At 34.7% G+C, this 23232-nt stretch overlaps 3 protein-coding genes across 3 annotated transcripts; all 3 read left to right on the top strand.

The window, feature by feature from the left end:
* The first annotated feature begins 10336 nt into the window (after window positions 1–10336).
* On the top strand, window positions 10337–17470 carry LOC131613345 (uncharacterized). The gene is made up of 7 exons (XM_058885025.1): window positions 10337–11130; window positions 15300–16260; window positions 16351–16598; window positions 16683–16886; window positions 16983–17075; window positions 17162–17278; window positions 17432–17470. The coding sequence occupies exons 2-7, from the start codon at window positions 15303–15305 to the stop codon at window positions 17468–17470; spliced, it is 1659 nt and encodes a 552-aa protein (XP_058741008.1). The 5' UTR covers window positions 10337–11130; window positions 15300–15302.
* On the top strand, window positions 12900–14909 carry LOC131613346 (uncharacterized). The gene is made up of 2 exons (XM_058885026.1): window positions 12900–14068; window positions 14159–14909. Exons 1-2 carry the CDS (start codon window positions 12900–12902, stop codon window positions 14907–14909), a joined length of 1920 nt encoding a protein of 639 aa, XP_058741009.1.
* On the top strand, window positions 17424–18887 carry LOC131608965 (uncharacterized). Its single transcript, XM_058880576.1, has 2 exons — window positions 17424–17727; window positions 18547–18887. The coding sequence occupies exons 1-2, from the start codon at window positions 17479–17481 to the stop codon at window positions 18688–18690; spliced, it is 393 nt and encodes a 130-aa protein (XP_058736559.1). The 5' UTR covers window positions 17424–17478; the 3' UTR covers window positions 18691–18887.
* Window positions 18888–23232: the final 4345 nt, after the last annotated feature.

Genomic DNA, 23232 nt, shown 5'->3' with positions numbered 1-23232 from the left:
TATATATATATATATATATATTCTCCCCCTTTGTCATTAGCAAAAGGATGGAAAAAGAGATAAATCATCTAAAGGAATCATGAAAATTATTTCTTTTACCTATGAGTTTTACCTCATGTGTGGCTTCATCTTCAATCAATAATTCATCCTTGGCGAACTTGATCTTGAAGCCTTTGTCACAAAGTTTTATGCTAAGAAGATTATGCTTTAGTCCACAACATAAAGCAAATCTTCAATGGATGTGAAATGTGGTGTTCCAACTTTGCTTCTGCTAAGAATTTTTCCTTTGTTGTTGTCCCCATAAGTGACCTAACCCTTGGAATTTTAGAGCTAGAGATGAAAATAGATTTATTTCTCCCGTCATATGCTTGGAACAACCACCATCAAGATACCATAGGTTTGCAGTGGTCTTCAAGCAAGGCTACAAAACAAATTAAGTTTTGTTTGGTACCCAATGTGCCTTGGGTCCTTCATAATTAGTTCATTTCTTAACCCACACATAATGCCCATTTGCCACACTAAAGTTTCTTACATAGCAAGCATTAGGTGTATGGCCACTTATACCAGAATAAAAACATGTAGGAACAAAGTTATTTCTATATCTAGAAACATAAGACTTCTTTTTAGGAAATATCTTCTTAGGATGATGAACTTTTTGTGCTTTATTCACTTTCTCTTTGTTGAATTGGTCACTTGCCTTAACAAAGATAATTTTACTAGTACTTGGTTTGTTGATTTTTGGAACAACCAAGTCCACTTTTATCATTGGAGCATCTTTGTTGACTAAGGATAGTGTCCAATCCAATTTTTCCTTTTTCATATCTTTCAAGAACTCTTTTCAATCGGACAACTTGAAAAGTAATTGAATCACAATTTTTGCATGTAAAATTCTATTTTTCTTTTTCAAGAAAAGTTTGTTTTTCAACTTCAAAATCTTTTTCCATGGTGTCAATATTTTTTCAAGAGATAAAGTTTGTTTCTTTTGTGTTGACACCATTTTACATAAAATTTTATATTTATTGAGTAATTCATCAATAGCACCTAGTGCATCATCATTATAAGAAGATGTTTCATTACTAACATTTCCTTCTTATTCTACTTCTTCTTTGGAATGGTGTGATTCCATCAATGCAAGATTAATACATTCTTCGCTTTCCGAGTTGAAAGATAAACTTACTTCATTGTCATCCCATGTTACATATGTTTTCTTTGAAAGATATCCTCTTTCTCCATATTCATAGCATGTAACCTTCCTTGTTGGTGCTTCCCTTTTAATGATCTTCTTTTTCTTTTTGTTTCTTAAAAAAATTTCAAACTTCTTGATAATATCATTATCTTTATCACTAGTGGACTCATCCTATTAATTGCAATCACGATGTTTGAATCTCGTCTTTAAAGTAACATATTTTAAATCTTTTACTTGAATTTCATGCTTCTTCAATCTTCCAAGTTCTATTTCATGCTCTTGGATTTTTCCGAACAATGTTGTGGATGTCACATTGAATATATTCTTCTTTTCTGATATCGTTGTTACTTTTGGTTGTCATTCCTTGGTCAAAGATCTTAGCACTTTAAGATTAAGTTCATCGTTAGTAAAATTCTTACCAAGTTCCATCAAATAATTTTCCAAATACAAAAATCTTTTCTACAATTCAAGGATTGATTCTCGGGGCTGCATTCTTCATAACTCGTACTCTTGACTCAGTATTTACTCTTGATCTTTTAACTTCAGCCGTTCCTTCACGAATTTCCACCAATGTATTCCGTATTTTGTTGTTGTTGTTGTGCATGTTGAAATGCAAAAGAACTCATCCATACTAAGAGCATTTTGAATAAAATTTATTGCTTTCTTGTTACAGAGGACTTTTTCTCATCCTCTTCATTCCATGAACTTCCGGGCTTGGGGGTTCCAACACCATCAACAACACTTGAAGGAATGAAAGGGCCATTTCAACTACTTTCCATACTTCTCTTCCTTGAGATTCTAGATGCGCTTTCATGCGTATTTTCCAAAATTCAAAGTATTCACCACAAAACAATGGAGGCTTGTTATTGCTGCCACCATCTTTGAACATTGAATCTGTAATTGCAAAAGCTATTCTGGATATTTTAGGAACATGTTACCTAAAACCGAATTTGTATTTACGAAAGCCATTCTGGATCTTTTAGGAACTGGTTATCTATAAACTGCTCTGATGCCAATTGTAAATATTGAGTGCACCTAAGAGGGGCTGAATTAAGTACTCTAAAATTTTATGGTTTTTTGGAAAGATGATTCTTTATTTTCTGGTTTATGTAATGTGATGAAAGCGATAAAGTGCAGAAAGATAATGAATACCGAAAAATTATACTAGTTCCCTTCATAGTCTGAGAGTACATTTAGTCTTCTTACAACATGTAAGAGATTTTAATATTGTTAGAACTTTAAACAAGACACACCTAGTCTTTCTATAAAAGACTCTAACCAATCACCAAGGCAACAACACCTTATGATCAACCAAGTAGAAATGAGAAAAATTCTCTCCAATTCAACTCTTTTGCTTCCAACAATACTGGAGAACAAGGTATCTACATTAATCAAGTAGAAAAAGAAAACAATCATTTCTTTTCCACTCTCTTGTTTCCAACAATCCTGGACAACAAGGTATATCCACAACTTTGAATTTTCTAAGATGTTCAAAGTTGTAAGACTTTTATCAATTGCAAGAATTGATCTTCTCTTTCAAGTAGACAGTTCACAAGTATGTTACACAAGTTCTCATAAATGAATTGATGAAACTTTTAATGATGCAATGAAATTGAATGCAGAAAATTTCACACAAAGGTTTATGACACAAAGCACTTGTTTGAAATTTGAGAGAAAAATGAGTTTGAATTGAATTGAAAGAGGAACTTGAGGATAGCACCAAGCACTCGATACACATGCATAGTAGTTGTCTTCATCAAAACATATAATTTGGAGAAGCTGGACTTCACATCTACCCACTCAAGAAGAACTTGAGGATAGCACCAGCAGAGTAACAAAGATGCAAGAAATGAATAGACTTATAGTTGAGAGAGAATGGTTCATGATAACTAAAAAGCAAATAATCGAGCCTAACCAAATTCCACCATATTGGTTCAAGCTTCCTTACCCAATTGCATCAAAGAAAAAAAATGGGCCAAAAATTACAATTGGAACAAATAATAAGGATGATGACAAGTTCAATATGAAGTACCTCCCAATTTAAGGGTCTCCACCCACTCTAGGAAAAATTGGAGGATAAAATTAGGAGAGTAGCAAAGATTCAATAAAGGGAAAGACTAATAGCTGAAAGAGCATGGTTAATGAGAACCAAGAAGCAACAAACCGAGCCTAATCGAATTCCACCATATTGGCTCAACTTGCTTACCTAGTAGTATTGAAGAAAAAAGAACCAATAAATTACCATTGTAACAAAGGATAAGGGTGATGTCAACTTCAACATGAAGTACCTACCTAACATGGGGGGCGAGACGCCAAACTAATTACATTAAACAAGCGTTAGATGAAAGAAAACCCATAAAACTAGGTTTTGCTTCATTTTATTTTAGTTCTAATCATGATTTTAGATTGAATTTCAAAATCATCACTAAGATCATTGCATGTAAGTTGATCATGTTAGCTCCCAAAGAGGCTTCATTAGGGGAGACATGAGTATGAGTGCATTGGGATTACTTCATAAGCCATTAATATGGCTTTGAGGATAGATATCATAAAAGCCTTGATAATTTATACTGGCAATATCTTATTAAAGTTATTGCTTAATTTGGTTTTGATCAAAAGTTTTGTGATTGGATTCTTACCATTCTACAATCAGCCAAACTATCAATCATGATAAATGGGAAAGTTTCATGATTTCTTTTCTCACTCTAGAGAAGTGGTGAAAGGAGATCTTATGTCTCACTTTCTTTTCTACATTACTGAAGAGGCACTCAGTAAGCAGTTTTCTGGATCAAGATTAGTTAACATGCATATAAGTTGGTAAGACAATTATTCTTAGGCACTTATTTTTATAGATGACCTTAAGATATTTTGCTACTAGGAAAAATGCTAAAGTCATAAACCATATCCTTCAATAATATGGTAAAATCGTCGATCTAACTAAGTGTAACCTTTAAGGCGGAGGTACTTATGGATCTAGGGTGAGGCACATTGCAGATATGCTTGGATTCACTGTGGAATAAACACCATTTAATTATCTTGGAGTTGCTCACATTTGTCTAAATGAGATCTTTTTCAACTGCTAAGTCATTAGTGACTTGGAAACTAATTCATAATGTTATTACAACAAAAGACAACCTGATTTGAAAGGGAACACATATGGTTTTAAGGTGCCCTCTCTGCAATCATGATGTGGAAACTACAAACTACTTATTTCTTAGATGCAAGTACATTTTACTTTTTTAGGCATTGAATAGAGCGATTGTTTGACATGAATATTTACACAACTAGTTATAAAAGTTTATTTAAACTTACTAGTAGAAATCAGAGCTCTCAAATTTAAAATCTGATCATAACTCCCATTATAATAATTCTTTTGAAAACTTTATAAACAAGAAATGATATCAGGTTTCAAAATTGTAAAATTGACTTTGATCGAGATATTCTTAATGTTAAACAATTAGTCTATGTGGCATCTACTTTTGTCAAGAGGCACATGTACTCTTCAATTCACGAGTTTGCAATTATTAAATGCTTTGACATAAAATGTCAATCTCCTCCTGCACCTATAATCATACAAGTTAATAGGTGTTTTCATAGTCATAATTGGATTAAATACAACACAGATGGAATACCAACTTGTGGTGACATATTTAGGGACAATTTAGGTACACTATTGGGAACTTTTTTAGTTAAAATTGGAGTTAGTACCTCCTTTCAAGATGATTTGCATGAAATCATGTTAGCCAATGTGTTTTCTTGTTGTTAATTATGACACTTGGTAGGATTCACTTTCTATTTGTGCTTTTGAGACTTTTTTGAGAGATAGGTTGGACATGTTTAACTATCATTTTTGCTAACTTTTTTATGAGTTAGGTTTTTATATCCCCCCGTCTTTTTTATTTTTCCTTTTTTATTCAATAAAATTTATTTATTAAAAATAAATAAAACAAACTTTGAGGGAAAAATAAATATGCAATAAGAACTTAATTAACAATATTTATTGTGTATCACATCCTATCAAATATTTATTGTATATGAATGTAATTAAATATTTTTTGGTAGCTTAAAGAAAACTTCTAATTCACAATCATATCCATTCTTGAAAGACTGTTCATAAAGGGCTTGAAGACTTAAAGAAAAAACTTCTAATTCACAATCATATCCATTCTTGAAAGACTGTTCATAACTTTATACTCTTAAGTCTAGAATTTGAAATATATCATTTACATTCAGCTTGTGTAGAAGCATTTATACTGTAAACAAACTCTGATTCAAATTATTGTTTGATTGTGCCTCAAGAGACCTGTTGGTTAGAAGTCTTGGGAAGTTTATGACTAGAGAGTCTTAAAAGATTGTTAGTCACTTGCGGTTGCTTGTGCAGAGGTAGTCACTTACGGTTGCTTGTGCAGGGTTAGTCACTTGCGGTTGCTTGTGCAGAGGTGTTAATCACATGCGGTTGCTTGTGCATTATATTGTGAGTCACCGGTGGTTTCCCGTGCAATTGTAATAACTTTGGTTATAGTGGATTAAGACCTCGATTGAAAGAGGCGAAATCACCTTGGCGGTTGGACTAGACTAGCTTGGGAATTTCTCGAGTGAACTAGTATAAACATACATTGTTCTTTCCTTCTTGCACTTTATAGTTATTATCAAGAGTAAAGAGTTTGTTTTCTAAAGAGGGGAGTTGTTTTTATCAAAGTTTTGTTTATTAAAAACCCTATTCAAACCCCCTTCTAGAGTTTTTCACACCTTCACTCATTTTTATGAAGTTTGCATCAGTTCAGATCCTTACTCCAACTAGAGTTTGCATTAATTCAGGAAAACACACCAAAACACAAAGTTAATAGCCATATATATACCGTAATGAACATTTTTTTAAAAAAGATAACTTGTATCATAAGTTACCAGTTATCTTAATTAGTACAACATAAAACTACCAAAAAACTACTTACACATAACAAAACAAACATTCTCTTCCTTCAGCAGCATCGGTCGATACTCTGCACCCTTCATCAATCTAGGTTCTTCACTCAAGTGAAATGATTGTTATACAGATTACACATGTTAATTGTATTTGATCTCCAAATCCAATTTGGTGAATGGATGTGAATGCCCTCCAACGACCTGATAACCTCATTACAAATGGATAAGTGTTAGCATCCAACTCACAAAGTTGTGATTCTGAATTTGGACCAATCAGATTTATATGATCTAGAGCACTATATACCAAGTATTCTCCCATGGCATAAGGTAAAGTCTGTAATATAATTGAAACAAATTTCATAATAATATTAGATGAATCATTAAAAAAAATCAGAGTTAACAATAACAAAACTAATAAGTGAACTGAGAAACCAACCAAATATTGATTGGTTTTGGAATCCTCTGTCATGGTAACCTTGAATGCTACTATTTTTTGAAGTGACCGAGTTTTTGAATAACAAGTAGGGAATGAGGCTGGAGTAATTTGTTCCATAATAGGAATGTTGTGGAAAATATTTCTTCCCAAATACCTGAAGAAAATATTATGATGACCTTATAAGTTATAATGCTCTCTTAAAGCCATCCATTCGTTGGTAATCCTCGGGGTTTCATCGTGGTCGTTGAATTCAACCATTAGTTGGATATCATTGGCATCACATAGACCTCAGATTTTTCCCAACTCCGCTCCGAATTCTTCGTAGAATTCAGGTTCAATTTCACCCTGAACTAAACCATGCACATGAAATAAAAAACATTTTTTAGAACATAGCATAGTCTTAAAGAAACACACACCATAACAGAGCAGTATGTTATATTTGCTCTGTTGAATGGGGCGTGTTTCTTTAAGACTATGCTATATTCTAAAAAATTAGTTTTATTTTATTTTATGTGCATTGTTAGGTACACGGTGAAATTGAACTTGAATTCTACGAAGAATTCAGAGCGGATTTAAGCAAAACGTGAGGTCTATATGATGTCAACGGTCTCCAACTAATGGTTGAATTCAACAACGACGATGAAATTGCAAGGATTACCAACGACGGGATGACTTTAAGAGATCATATAACTTACAAGGTCGTCATCATATTTTATTCAGGTGCTTGGGAAGAAATATTTTCCACATCATTCCCATTATGGAACAAATTACTCCAGCCTCATACCCTACTTGGCATACAAAAAACTCGGTGACTCTGAAAAGTTGTGGTATTCAAGGTTACCGTGACAGAGGATCCAAAAACCACTCAATATTTAATTGGTTTCTCAATCCACTTATTAGTTTTGTTATTGTTAGCTCTGTTTTTTTTTATGATTCAACTAATATTACTTTGAAAGTTGTTTCAATTATATTACAAACTTTATCTGTTGCCATGGGAGAATATTTGGTAAATACTGCCCTAGATCATATAAATTTGGTTGGTCTAAATTCAGAATCACAACTTTGTAACAAAGTTGGATGCTGACACTTACCCATTTGTAATGAGGTTATCAAGTGGTTGGAGAGTGTTCTTAACCATTCACCAAATTGGAGTTGGGATCAAATACAATTCAACATGTGTAATCCGTATGACAACCATTCTACTTGGGTGAGGAAGCTGGATTGATGATGGCTGCAGAGTATCGATTGATACTGCTGAAGGAAGTGAAAGCCTGTTTTGTTATGTGGATGTATTTTCTTGGTAATTTTATGTTGTACTTATTAAGACAACAATACAGCTGATAACTTATGATACAAGTTATCTTTTTTATTTTAATGTTCATTAGGATATATATATATATATATATATATATATATATATATATATATATATATATATTGTTGCATTTGTGCATTTTCCTGACCTGATGCACACTTCAGTTAGAGTAAGGATCTGAATTGATGCAAACTTCATGATAACTGTAACGCCCCGAATTTAATTAATTGGTTAATTAAATTATTAAAGGATTTAAATATTGGATTTAGTCGAATTTGGATGGTCGGTATTATTTTAAGAGGCGTATTTTGATCTATTAAGTTAAAGTCGGATTTTAGTCAGATAGTCGGAAGAATAATATTATTTATTTATTGAGATGTTTATTGAAATTTTCGTGTTTTGGGACGATTTAGTCGGTATTAATTCGGGATAGCAGATCGACATTTAATAGAAGATTTTAATATTTTTAGTATTAAAAATATTAATGAGTTAATGTTTAGCATTTTGGGAATTTCCGAGTAATTAAGATTAGATCGGAAATATGAGACATTGAGTAATAAGAGCATGATTATCGCATGCTTTACAAACGTTTCTACACAATATCCAATGCTTGGCTGTCAGAACAAAATGGATAATTGCTCAAAATTTCCGTTTCTACATTTGCAATAGTTCTCACATTTGAGAACGTTTCTACACTTCTTAAGTGGGCCAGCTAATAATAAATTAATGAAAATGGTAAGAAATGTAGTTGATGAGTGGTAATTGTGGGATGCATTGTGGGACCTATTTTAAATTTTTTGATGGGTTAGATGGACACTACTAGAAATTTGGCCTACGGCCACGCTAAAATTGTCCACAGCTCAGAAACTGTGGCCACATATATGATTTAGCCATGATTATCAAAGCGTAGACGTATGTTATAGAAATATTGAATCCGGAGTGTAAAACTGTGGCCTGTATAGCGGTAGATATTTTAAGCCGCAACTAAGAAACCGAGGCCTATAATTTTCAGTTCAAACTGTGGCCAAAACCCCAAAAAAAAACCCTCCAAAAGTTCCCTCCTTTTTTTTTAGTTTCCCTCTATCTTTTAATATTTTCTTTTCTATTTTTTTTAATTAAAAAAAAGAAAAAAAAATGAAAGAACAAAGGCATTGAAACGAGCCATATGAACAAAAACACTCACACTATCTGAAAACCCCATCTCCCAAAACTATCTGAAAACTCTTCGCCGTTGCGCCGCTGCTGCCACCTCCATCGCTTACAGGTTAGTTTCTTCATCTTCATCTCACTAACCTCAATCATCTCACGAACCCTAACCCTCTTCATCTCACGAATCCTAACTCTCTTCATCTCACGAACCCTAACCCTCTTCATCTCACGATTCTCTGTTCGTGTTCCTCATCTTCTCTATCGTCTCCTCTGATTTTGTTTGGACCTAATATATATTTTGTTTAGCAGTTGAGGTACCAAAGCTTTTGGAGGCTTCCTCTATTCATCTGCGTACGATTATCTGGGTATGATTCTCTTCTCTGTTCGTGTTCCTCATCTTCCCTCGTCTCCTCTGATTTTTTTTTGACCTAATATATATTTTGTTTTGCATGTGAGGTACCGAAGCTTCTGGAGGCTAATACGGTAGGGTTTCTTTTTGACCTAATCTATGTTTAAACAAATTCTACTACTGATGTTTGAATAGTGTGATTTGATGCATGTTTTGTTTTGACCTAATCTACTGAGGGCTTCATTTTGACCTAATCTCTGCATTGTTACATTTGTTGTTGTTATTTATGTTAGATTTTGTTATGGTGATTTGAAACTGAGAGAGGCACTGAGTTTAGGTTAGATTTTGTTATGGTGATTTAGGTTAGATTTTGGTAGGGTTGAAAACTAATCTGGATTTTAGGTTGAGAAAGTATGTTAGATTCAAGTTAACTGCTATTTCCGTTATTTGACTGTTAGTATTGTTAAATCTAAAATTGATTTTCTGTTTGGGACGAAATCAGAATGCTAGTTATGCTTAATATCATGAATTGAATTGAATTTCTTGTGATTATTAGAAGAATATCTGTTATTATGATATGTGTATGTGTATGATAATTTATGAATTTTACTCTGAGGATCCATTATGCTGCAATATACTATAGATTATTCATTTGAAGGAAGTTTTTAATTATGTATTTTTTGTTTGTTTGTTTAGGGGAGGAATATTCTTGAAACAGATCATCCAGAAGGTCCTTTTGGCACTAAGGTCAGTGTTCTAACTTGTTTCTGAGCTCACTTAGATTTGTGTTTGCTGCTACTTTCCTCTGTGTTGGATTAGATCTTGCTAGAGTTGATTTTGACATGTACTTTGTAGCGGAATGATTTGTGTTTGATGACCTTTAAGTAGAAAAGTGTTTTTTTGGCAAAACTAATCTTGCTAGAATGGTATAACTGATTCTTGGCTTGGGATTTGGGACTAACTAGTAACTACTTTCAATCCACAATACATAATTTTAGGATTCAATGTTAAAACTGATTGTATGTTTTAGTGACTTGATTTGATGAACTGATGTGCCACTACTATTGTGGCTGCTGTTCATACTACTACTTAGTAGTTTGTTTTCTTAAATTTTCTTGCATCAACTTATATTGGGTCCTATTAATGTTCGTGCATCTCGTAAGGAAGTGTCGCTTATGTTGTAATTAGTTGTTGTTTTTCTTTGGCGTAGAACAATTCAATTATTGAAATGTCTACTTTAAGTTTCGGTATCTGATATATATAGTCTGTGCTATAATTGTATGTACACTTCTTGCGCTCTTAAGTGGCCATTCAGTTTACATACTTTAAGTTTCTATCAGTATGTAAACTAAAAATCATGAAGCTGTGGAAGTTTCTTATGCATATTTAGTGAATGTAGCAGAAAGAGAAAGAAAATATTATAAAAAACATGAAATCCTCCTTCTGGTATTTGAGACCAGGTATTCTCAGTCATGATATCGCTTTTGACTGCAGATTGAATTTGTGTGTAACTGCTACTGAAGATTACTTAAAAGGCAGCATTTGTTTGTTTCAAACACAGGGCTATTGATTTTATAAATCTGTTATGAATTTGTGTGACTCTGTTATGAATTTTATAAATCTAATTTTGTGTATTATTAAGTTGCGTAGCATAGCTGCAGTGTGGTTATTGATTCCTTTTTGTTATTGATACAGCTCAATTCCCTCAAAGGAGACGAAGGAAAGCGACAACTCCATTTTATTTGTGTGTGACTCCATTTCTCTGTTTTAAGGTAACAATTTGTGTTCTTTTAGGCTTCACCACATAAATTTTAATACGTGGTAGTATATCTCATGGAATGTTTTGATTTATATGTATATGATTATATAATGCCGATGCCGTCTAAAAATGAATTTTATTTTATAAATCAGTAATCATGTTAGTGCTTTTCTTACCTAATTAGTTGTATGTTAGGTATATAATGTATATACAATAATTATTGCAAAGATTCTGTCCCTAGCTTGTGTAGTTTAATTCCATTTATATACAATAATTTTGTCCCTGTCATTTTTTGGTTGCTCAGCACGTGTTTTAGTACTGTTAGTGCATTTTTTTGTATGAATTCAGTTTTGAATGTGTTATGTGTTTTGAATGTGTTATGTGTTGTGTTTCAAATATATAGATTATCAAGCGATGGACAAAGAGTGGACTAAATTACCGTGGTTTAGTCAAGAGTACATCAACGGTGTTACTCGATTTTTAGACTTTGCCTTCACTAATGGAAGACCTCAAGGAGGTGAACTTCTATGCCATTGTGCTAAGTGTAAAAATATATATTGGAAAACAAGGGATATTATTAGGGATCACCTAATAGCCAAAGGTTTTCTAGACGGTTATGACGTTTGGTTGCACCATGGGGAGAAACTAGAAAGGTCTATGGAAATTGGTGATGGGATGGAAGATCAAGAGGGATCACATGATGACATTCCTGGCTTATTGCATGACATATATGGAGATAGGGCAGAAGCACACGGAGTTCATGAAGGTCCCAATGACGAGGCTAGAACGTTTTACAATTTGATTAAAGAGGCTGAACAAGAACTGTACCCTGGATGCAAAGACTTCTCTTCGTTATCATTCACGATTCGACTCTACTTGTTGAAATGTCTCCACGGCTGGAGCAATACGTCATTCACTGCCCTATTAGAATTATTGAAAGAAGCAATGCCTGATTTGAACATACCGGAATCATTTTACAAGACAAAAGCCATGATAAGTGGTTTAGGCCTTGATTATAAGAAGATAGATGCATGCCCAAACGATTGCATGCTATTTTGGAAGGAGCATGAAAAGGACAATTCTTGCACTATTTGTGAAGCTTCACGGTGGAAAAAAAATGCTGCAACTGAAGGATGCGAGTCTGAGCAACCAAAAAATGACTGTAGAGTTCCTGCAAAAGTTTTGAGGCACTTTCCATTGATTCCTAGACTACAAAGGTTGTTCATGTGTTCAAAGACAGCTGAGTCAATGAGATGACATGAAGAAGAGCGCTCAAAGGATGGAAAATTGAGGCATCCTGCTGATGGTAAAGCGTGGAAGGACTTTGATGAGCTCCATCCAGATTTTTCTAGTGAGTCCCGCAATGTAAGACTTGGCTTAACGAGTGATGGGTTTAATCCATTTAGGACCATGAGCTTATCTCATAGTACATGGCCTGTCTTGATGATGGTATACAACACACCACCTTGGCTGTCCATGAAACCTGAATATACAATGTTGTCATTGTTGATTCCTGGACCAAAATCTCCAGGCAACGATATCGATGTTTACCTCCAACCACTGATAGAGGAGCTAAAAGAGTTATGGGAATCCGGCATAGAGACATATGATTCTTCAATGAATCAAACTTTTCAAATGCGTGCAGCTCTTCTGTGGACAATTAGTGACTACCCTGCTTATGCTATGTTGTCGGGATAGAGCACCAAAGGAAAATTGGCGTGTGCCTGTTGTAAATCTAACACCAATTCGTTATACCTCAAACACAGTCATAAGATGTGTTATATGGACCACCGTACCTTTTTACCAAGAACTCATTCTTGGAGAGACGATGTCAAATCATTTAACGGAGAAGAAGAACATAGGACTGCACCATCCATGTTAAACGGGGCAGAAATTCTTGAACTCTTAAAAGATTTCAATAATGAATTTGGGAAGAAGAATAAGAAGAAAGTTGATGGCCCGTGGAAGAAGAGGTCAATTTTTTTTGAGTTGCCTTACTGGGCTCAAAATACATTGCGCCATAATTTAGATGTAATGCACATTGAAAAAAACATATTTGATAGTATTGTTGGAACTCTTTTGGACATCCTGGGGAAGACAAAAGATCATATTAAAGCCCGTTATGATTTGCAAGAAATGGGAATTAGAGAAAGACTTCATCCAAGGGAGATTGGTGGAGGACGTTCAGAGTTTGCGAAAGCATGTTTCTCAATGACTCCGCACGAGAAGTCAATTTTTTGTGGAGTTATAAAGGCTGCCAAGTTACCAGATGGGACTGCATCAAATATTTCAAAATGTGTACAAGTTGGTGACAAAAAAATATCTGGTTACAAGAGCCATGGTGCGCATTTCATGTTACACTATTTGTTGCAAATTGCAGTAAGAAGCACAATGCCCAAGGAGGTGGCAACCCCACTAATTCGTCTTGGTTCCTTTTTCCGCTCTCTATGTCAGAAAGTTATACAAGTGGAAGATTTAGATTACCTAGAAGATGAGATTGTAGAGATACTTTGTCAGTTGGAGATGATATTTCCTCCAAGTTTCTTTGACATAATGGTTCACTTGCCTATTCATCTGGTAAATGAAGTTAGATTGGGTGGTCCTGTTCAATTTCGATGGATGTATCCCACCGAAAGATACTTGTGTAAACTTAAGAACTATGTCCGCAATAGAGCTTATCCTGAAGGTTCTATTGCCGAGGGGTATCTGGCTGAAGAAGCTATAACATTTTGCTCAAGGTATTTGCATAGCAATGTAGATACAAGGTTGAATAGGAAGAGTCGGAATTATGATGTTACCGATTCACTTGAAACAGATCCAGATGATTACTTTACAACTGTCGGTCGTCCTTTAGGGGGGGCAGGCGAACCCTTTCATCTTGATGTGAAATCAAAGGATGATGCCCATCGATACATCTTATTCAATTGCAATGAAGTTCAAATTTACATCAGGTAGTACAATAACTATTTGTCCTCCTATGTATTTATCTACTAATCCTAAGATTAGAGATATGTTAACATATAATTTGTTGACTTTTGTAGTGAGCATGATCAAAGTGTTAATTTAAACACTAACAAAAGGAAGTGGACCAAGGCCAAAAGTCAAAGTAAAGAATTTAGTGAATGGCTTAAAACTCGTGCCCAGAATGATGATGTGCCATTACAACTTGAAAAACTTTCTAGAGGTCCTAATTTTGTTGCAAAGAGGTATCCAGGTTACGTCATTAATGGATATAGGTTCCATACTAGAAAACGAGATGCAAATCGCAAAACTCAAAATTCTGGCGTAACTTTAGTTTCACTAACTTCAAGTTTCGCTAGCTCCAAGGATGGAAATCCTAGGACAGAACCCATCACATATTATGGAGCCATTGTTGATATAATTGAGTTATACTACTATGGAAATTTCAACTTTGTTTTGTTTAAGTGCGATTGGTTTGAGGTTGAAAAAGACAAATACGGACTTACTTGTGTGTGTTTCAATAAGAAAATTTATCAGAATGATCCATTTGTGCTACCTTCTCAAGTTCATCAATGTTACTATATCCAAGACCCTTTTGATCCAAACCGGCATTATGCTCTGCAAACAGTTCCACGAGATTTCTTTAACATTGCTGACCCGTCAAACTTACAAGCTGAAAGTGGAGAAAATAGTGATGGTGATGGTGAATTAAATTGGGTTAGGGAAGACATACCTGCAACAATAGCTGAAACACCTCATGAAATGAATGAAGCTGAAAGTGATGGAGAGGATTTTGATTATGATGATACCCTATTTGATTTCATGGACTAATGTCAATCTATTTCATTTCTGGTGTAACTGATTGGATATGGCATTGAACAAATACATTTCTTTTTTATTTTCCATTTGAACTTTTCATGTATTGGTTTTATGAGTTGTATTCATTAGGAGAATGACAATATCATTAGAATTTCTGATGTAACTGATTAGATGTGTTGAATCTATTTCATTTCAGTTTTTGTAAATCCACTATGTGTTGAATCCACTATGTGTTGAATCTATTTCATTTCTGTTTTTGTAAATCCACTATGTTCTGAATCTTATTTGTTTTGAGTTAGTCATAGATCTAATGATTAGTGATTTATTGTTAACCGTTTGAATATTGCAAATTAGTGTTGATTGGTTAAACTTTGTTTCTTTTAATATTTTCCATGTTAACAGAAAATGAAGAAGGTTTCAAACTTGCAAAAGAAGACGGCTGCCGCACAAAAGGGTGAACAAGTTACCGCCAATTTTCGGTTGCCTCTATTTAGATCCAGTGCTGAATTGGCTAAGAAGTATGATATCAAATGCGAGATGGTAAATAATAATAATCGTGAAGGACCTAGTAAAGTAGGCATCAGACCTCCTTTTGTGCCTGCATCTAGGGAACTTTTCAACTTATCTAAGTTTGAAACTACTGCTTCAAAGATTGATAGTTCGGCCGATGTGTTTTATCCAACCAAAATGAGGACAAGGCAGACAACTCCCAGAAAAGTAGGGGCTGAATGTACTGATTCAACCAGGCAGCAAGTGATTCCCAAAACAGGGCCTGAAATTGCTTCAAGGACAAGGCAGCAACTTACTAAAAAAACAGGGCCTGAAATTGTTGATTCAAGGACCAGGCAGCAACAAGGAAATGATAAGCAGAATCCTTCAAGTGCAAAGCAGCAACAAGGAAGTGCTAAGAAACAGGTTTCAAGTTCTAAACAAGTTTCAAGTGCTAAGCAACAAGTTTCAAGTGCTAAACAACAAGTTTCAAGTGCTAAGCAACAAGTTTCAATTACTAAGCAACAAGCTTCGAGTGCGAATCAGAAACGTCCTTCAAGTGCGAAGCAGAATCCTTCAAGTGCAAAGGAGCAACCTAAGGAGAAACGGGTGGCTGACACTGCTGATTCAAGGTCAAACCAGAATCGTATGAAAAGGGCAATGGTAGAAGTTGATGGAAATTCCGGGACAGAGCAAGGAAGTGGCTTGAAGAAGACAAAACGAAGCCCAATGTGTAAATCGACATCAGTTGAAGAATTCCTCAAAGAAAATGGAGAAAATAGTGAAGAAGATGAATGTGAGAATCTTGAGGAAGAAGAAAATATAATGGGTGAAGAAGAAAACACTCAGCAAAATGGAAGTAAACAAACTGAAGGTACGTACTAAGCTTCGTGTCATGCATTATTCTTTATTATTGTTTCATTCAAATTTATATCCCATGCTAATTATATTTTATCTAACACAGGGGCAAGTAAGAAAGGGACACGTGGACCAACTAAATGTTTGAAAATCCATGCTAGAAAGAGTGCGGATCGTGAAGAGGTGGTCTTAGACGATGATGGAGAACCTATTGGACCCAATGATCGAACCGTGACAGATTTGAGTTGTTTCCTTGGCACTGTCGCAAGGAATTCAGACTTGTGCCCCTTAGTTTATACTAACTTCAAAGCTTTGAAGAAAGTAAACAAGGACCGTATATGGGAATTTGTCACTGTAAGTGGGAATTTGTCACTGTGTGAATCTAAATATAAGTTGTGTTCCTTATTTACTTGTCACTAATTACCTTTTTTATTGTAGGATAAATTCATTATCCCTGAATATGGAAGTAGAGCGGTTTTCTCTCGCATAAATGATGCTTGGAGGCGTTTCAAGAAAGATCTCAAAAAGAGTTGTTTTTTAAAGTACACTACTATGAGTGAAAGATTGAAGCATCGTCCCCAGACCGTACCTGAAGTTCATTTCAAGCAATTGATATCCTATTGGAAGAACAATAAAATCCAAGTAAGATAACAATTAGCAATTGATCAATGCTGTCCCTAATATTTAATTCTGTAATTTAACATTTGCTGTCCCTAATTTTGCTGTTTCTGAATGTAGAAAATTAGCAAAATCAATGCTGTGAACAGAGCTAAGCAAAAGTATATGCATCGGATGGGCCCAACAAACTTTGCGAGGATTCGTGCAAAACTGGTAGGGTGTTTATACATCCTTCAATTTACAATTATGTATTGGTTGAGTGATTCATATTTTGATGTGTTTATTATCAACCCATGTAGCGTGCTAAGAAAGAGGACGGAAAGGAAGTTAGCCAGGCAGAGATGTTCATTGAGACTCGACAAAGTCGAAAAGGAAAACAGCTGGATGAGGAAACTTCAAGTGTAATTGTAAGCCAGGCAGATTATTCCTTTAATCAACATTTGCCTTTAATCATTTATTTTTCTAATGTGAATATTTTCTAATGTGAATATTTTTTAATTAGTCTAAGCTTCAAGAATCAGTTCAGAATTCAACTGAATTTGAAACATTTAACTCCTTGTTTGGGAAAGAAAAATCTGGACGAGTTCGTTGCTATGGAAGAACAATAACACCTACCATGCTTAAAAGAACAGAAGAAATTCTGGTTATTAAAAGGCAGCATAATGATGAAGTGGCTGGCATGAAGAGGGAGATGGATGGTATGAAGGCGCTATTTAAGACAATGATGAAGCAACAAAACCCACATATGAGCGACGAGGAGATCTCTAATTTGATGGCAAGTGCTATGGGTTGTTCCATTAGTTCTACTGCTGCTCCTGCTGATCCACATTCGTCTGCATCAACTCATATTCCGCATTGCGAACAGGTATACTCTAAACTACAAAATTGCAGCATATGGCACTGTATAGAAACTGTATAGAAACTGTATTAGAAACTGTATCAAGTGTTTTCTGAAATTAGAAACTGTATTAGAAACTGTATAGGGCACTGAATTATCAAGTGTATAGGGCACTGAATTAGAAACTCGGTTATCAAGAATTAGTTAGAAACTGTATAGGGCACTGAATTATCACTGAATTTCTGAAATTGTATGGTTATCATGGATGAACAAGTGCAGGGATCACATTAAGAAACTGAATTATCATTGAATTTCTGAACTGATACTTGAACTGATTCTTGAATTTCTGAACTGGTTATCATGGATGAACAATATGCAGGGATCACATCTTGTTACAGTTTTACTGTTGTACAAATTTTGTTATAGTGTTATTGGTTTTACAGATTTTAAGCATCTTGTTATAGTGTTATTGGTTGGTAAAAATTTTGTGAATGCTAGTAACATTGATGTAATTCATTTTCTGGTGCCAATTAAACTGAAGTTTTGAAGTATCATCATTGGTTTGTACTATGTGGCCCAAATGGCATAAGGGAATCACATTAATCATGTAAAGTTTCATGGATGATTAAAGATTCTATTTGGTTTGATTTTAAGCATCCTATTACTGTTTTATTGTTGTAGCTTATAGTGTTATTGGTTGGTACAAGTTGTGTGAATGCTACTAACATTGATTTGTTTGTTTCAAACACATGTTACTTCAGTAGCAGATTTGTATCATCATTGGTGTTATGCATGTTTATTGGTTAGTACACTTATGAATGTTGAATGATGTTATGTTTATTGTAGGGTGGAGAGGAAGCAGATTGTGATGAAGATATGGAAGAAGCTTGTGATGAACATGAAGATGTGGAAGAAGTTTGTGCTGAAGATGTTGATGAAGATGTTGAAGAAGATGTGGAAGAAGAGCAAGGAGAAGATCAAGAAGAATAGTTGTTTTATGTTATCTTTCTAGCCAGTTATTAGAACTTTTTTTGGTTATTTTGGGATGACTCTTTTTTGAGCCAAACTTGTGTTTAATATGGTTGTGTTTAACATGGTTGTTTTGAATTTTGAATTTGGGATGACATCAAAACTTGTATCCAACTATTATTAGTGGCACTACAAAAAAAACATACTTTTGACCTTAATGTTAATTTTATATTGATAGATATATTTATATATATATATATATATATATATATATATATATATATATATATATATATATATATATATATATATATATATATATATATATATAAATATATATAAAATGACATATTTATGTAATGATACAGAAATAAACCGTGGCTAGATAAATGGGTTAGAATGCATAACATATAACAACGGTTTTAAATAGGTGGTCATAACCAAACCGTGGCTATATCTTGAACTAATACTGTGTCGTAAACGTTAAAATGAAACCGTGGCTTTACAATATAGCCACAGTTATTAAGTCATGGCAAATACAAACCGTGGCCTTAATCAAGCTACCTAAACCGTGGCCTAAAAATGCCACGGTCGTAAAAATGGCGTGGTCTAAACCAAAAAACCGTGGACTTTACTTTTGGCCACGGCCGTATACTCCACCGTTGGATTTCCGTGGCCGAACCGTGGCCTCAGCGTTACGCCACGGTTATTTTGCATAAAGCCTCGATTTTCTGGGCGTGGTAGGAGGCCTTTTTTTCTGTAGTGGGATATTTGAGAATGGTAGATGAGTGGTTTAAAAAATTGAGAAGTGTGAAATAATATAAAAAATTAGGTGGGTCCCATTTAAAGAACCCAAATGAGTATGATGGATGTGGATGCTCTAAGTCGGTATATTAAAATAATCAAATTTTATTTTAATGACACTTAAGTGGAAGTGTTATTTTTACATTAAGTGTAGAAAAGATATTGGGCTTAAATAGTGACATCTCTAAGTATTAAGGGGTATATTTTGTTAGGCCCATTTGTGTATTAAATGACTAAGATAGTCTTTTCTTTAAAATAGAAAATAGTAGTAGCATAGAGAAAGGAGAAAGCCGAGGAATACAAAGAAAAAGAGAATAGAAAGGGACTAGGGTTGTGAAGAGGAGAAGAAGGAGACCCAAAGTGTTTCTCTCAAGTGTCATTTTTCTCCAATCTTCCATTAATTCTCCTTAAAGCTGCACTCAATCCAAGGTAAGGAGGATTCTTACTACCTAAATGAAAATATGATAGGTTGTATGTGGGTTTAGGGTATATATTGTTTATTGTGTTGTGTTAATTTAGTTTCCGTCACTGTTTGAAATTGTTTTTTGCTGTTCATTATTAATGGAAATGGGAAATTGATTTTGAAATCATATAAATCTGTGCGTGCTGGAAATGATGAAGAAACGAAAGAAAATGGGACCTTGCCGTTCGACAGCTAGTGATCACGACGGTCAGCATATTAGGTAGTGGAAGGGGGTGCCGAGCGGCATACCCCATTATAAGCCACTTACTATTTTGTTCATTGCCATTTCATTTGTATGTTGTAGGTTCGTTTTCCTTCTGTTGCAATTTGTGTGCTGGCATTTGTAATTGAAGGTGGAGAAAAACGCAAGAAATGGGGGGATTGAATTGTGTTCTTTATCAATTTAAAATTCCCTTTCTTTTTCTATAACGTCTTTTCTTTCACTTAATCATCTATTGGATTATGCTTTGATGTTGCGGAAGCATGAAGTGTAGAACTACATAACCAATAAGATGTTCATTTTAACTTCTAAAGGATATCAGAACTTTTGACTTGCTTAGTACAGTTCTGAGGAGCTTTTGCTTAAATGTTAAAAGTTAAAATGACATGTGCAGAAAGTAAAAGACACATCCATTTTTATCCTGGTTCACCTTCTAACTAAGGCTACCTCCAGTCCACCTTCTTCAGGTGATTTGCCTCTCAACAGAGGTCTTAATCCACTATAACCAAATCATGACTACACCTGCACGAACCTCCGTCGTAACTAACCATCCTGCACAGCCAACTGCTGTGACTAACCATCTGGACAATTACCCGTTCAGTGATCTCCGTGAGATAAAACGTCCATTGACTCAGACACCCTGAACAATCTACCCGCTGTGACTAATCCTACACAACCAACCTGTTGTGACTAACCCCGCACAGTAAACCATTGTGACTAACCTTAGATGATGAACCATTCAGGGATCCCAGCAGGATATAACGTTTACTATCTTCTGGAGATTATAGGTGTACTTCTTAATTAAGCAGATGGTCTCCTATTTTCAATACATATGTTTACGACACATTGACTTAAAGTCACTTCTGGTGCCTAAACAGTCTAAGATATTACACACTACGAGCAACAACTCTATGTGTTTTACATTATATTACAAGTTATAACAGAACTTGTAGTCTTCTTCTTTTATCTTCTGATTGAGATCTTCTCCTTCTTCTCATAAGAAGATTAAGAGACTCGGCTCTTATGTTGGATGCTTCTTGCTGGATCTCTTTTATCTCCTGAAAGATGATTAAGGGACACAACCCTTATTGAGAATGCTTCTTCAGAATGATCATCATCTTCTTCTCATGTAAGCAGATAAAGAGAGGCAGCTCTTATGTGGGTTGCTTCCTCCTTGATCTTCATCTTCTTCTTCAATACTGATCATTAAGATGATAGCAGCTGATGACACATTGATCAACATTAGTAATCATGAACACACTCTACGAGCAACAACTCAGTGTATTCAGTTCCTTTGTCTTTCAACATGATCAATTTAATACTTGATCAAGTATTCTTGGATGTCTTCAATTCTCCTCAATGGAGCATTCTGCATAGCATGCAGGTTTTCTTCTTCATCCTCTGAGAGATTCCTCATGGTAGGCATATTATGTATATTTCAACATTTATCCATCATACACATAGTGTATGTTGCTTCTTAATGGAGCAGTTAAATCAGCTTGTCAGCTTTCACGTTCATGCTCTCTATTTTCATCACATAGGCATGTATTTAGTGTATAATGTTAGAACAAGATTGAGAATCTATGTTCAGAATCTAGTTTTGATGATAACAAGCATATATTTTGTAAGTAACAATTTTATTACTAATGGTTTCATTTAGTGTGCAGATACAATGTTATAAATCTTATACATGATTCATCAGAAAAAGAATACGACAACTACATCCAGAAGATCGACGAAGCTAAACATCATTCATCAGATGTTCTGATCCAGAACACATCAACTACCAAAGAAAACATATAAAGAAGCAAACAAGCAAAGTTGGAAAATGAGCACACAACTATAAGAAGCTTTGGTTAAGAACAGAAGATCACGCAAGTATGAAGCTCAGAAGTTCTAAAAGCAGAAGTTCTGATAAAGTATCGCAGTGACATACAAAACGCAAACAACAAAAGAGTTACTCATGAACCAATGAAGGATCTACAGCTCAGCATACAAATTGAGTAAAATATAAAGAGCTTAGAATCTAAGGGAGAGTCGCTAGAAACATCATCACATGCAAAACAGTTGCAACATTTAAAAGGAACAACTCCCAAGGTTGAAAGAAGAAGCAACCTACATGCAGCGCATTGGAAAGACAAGCTTAACCAAAGAAGCACGCCATCCACTATATTCATCAGGTTAAAGATAAGGTTCTGCCAAGAACAACACATGTCACAAAAGGCTCAATCTATACGAAGCATTCAAGACAACATTCAAACAAATCTCAACGGCTAGATTCCAACGGTAACATACTAAGATATATAAATAGATAAAAACTTCAGACTTGAAGACATGCGTTCTAATATGTATCTGAGTATGCATCTAGAATGAGCATCAGAGTATGTATCTAGGATACATCTATAAAGAGCAGAAAGTGAGAGATCCTGAAAGAAAATCCATAGAGAGAAGCTGAGTATAAAGTTTCAATGAAGAAATATGAAATAATGTATCAGAAGTTCCACAAGAGGCAACACATACTCAGTATGTGATGAACAAATCCACAGTGATGTTATTTCGCTAATCATCACCCTAAGGATAGAAAATGAAGAAGAAGAAAATTTGTTGTTAAGCAGCATGCTCCATTGGAGATTATGAAATATACTCATACTTGATCAATGCCTACATTGTTCATGTTGAATAACATAAGTAACTAGATGCACTGAGTTGTTGCTCGATAGTGATGCTCGATAGTGATTCATTTATACTGATGTTCATCAACATGCCATCAAGCTGTAACAAGCTTTATGATCAGAATTGAAGAAGGAGGAGCTGAAGACCAACATGTAGAAGCACATAAAACAGAACTGTTGTTCTGAATCTGCTTAAGGAAAAAGAAGCTCAAGAAGCAATTTAAATAAGAGTTGTTGCTCTTTATTCGTTTATAGAAGAAGAAGATGATGATCATTATGAAGAAGCATGCTCAATAAGGGCTATGTCCCTTAATTAGCTTTCAGGATATGAGTTACAAGAAATCCACGGATATCTGATCAGTCCTAATATGTTATCAGCTGTAACAAGCTTCATGATCAGTATT

The sequence above is a fragment of the Vicia villosa genome, linkage group LG6, assembly GCF_029867415.1.
Source record: "Vicia villosa cultivar HV-30 ecotype Madison, WI linkage group LG6, Vvil1.0, whole genome shotgun sequence".
NCBI classification, from domain to species: Eukaryota; Viridiplantae; Streptophyta; class Magnoliopsida; order Fabales; family Fabaceae; genus Vicia; species Vicia villosa.
This window is presented reverse-complemented; position numbering and strand designations above follow the sequence as displayed.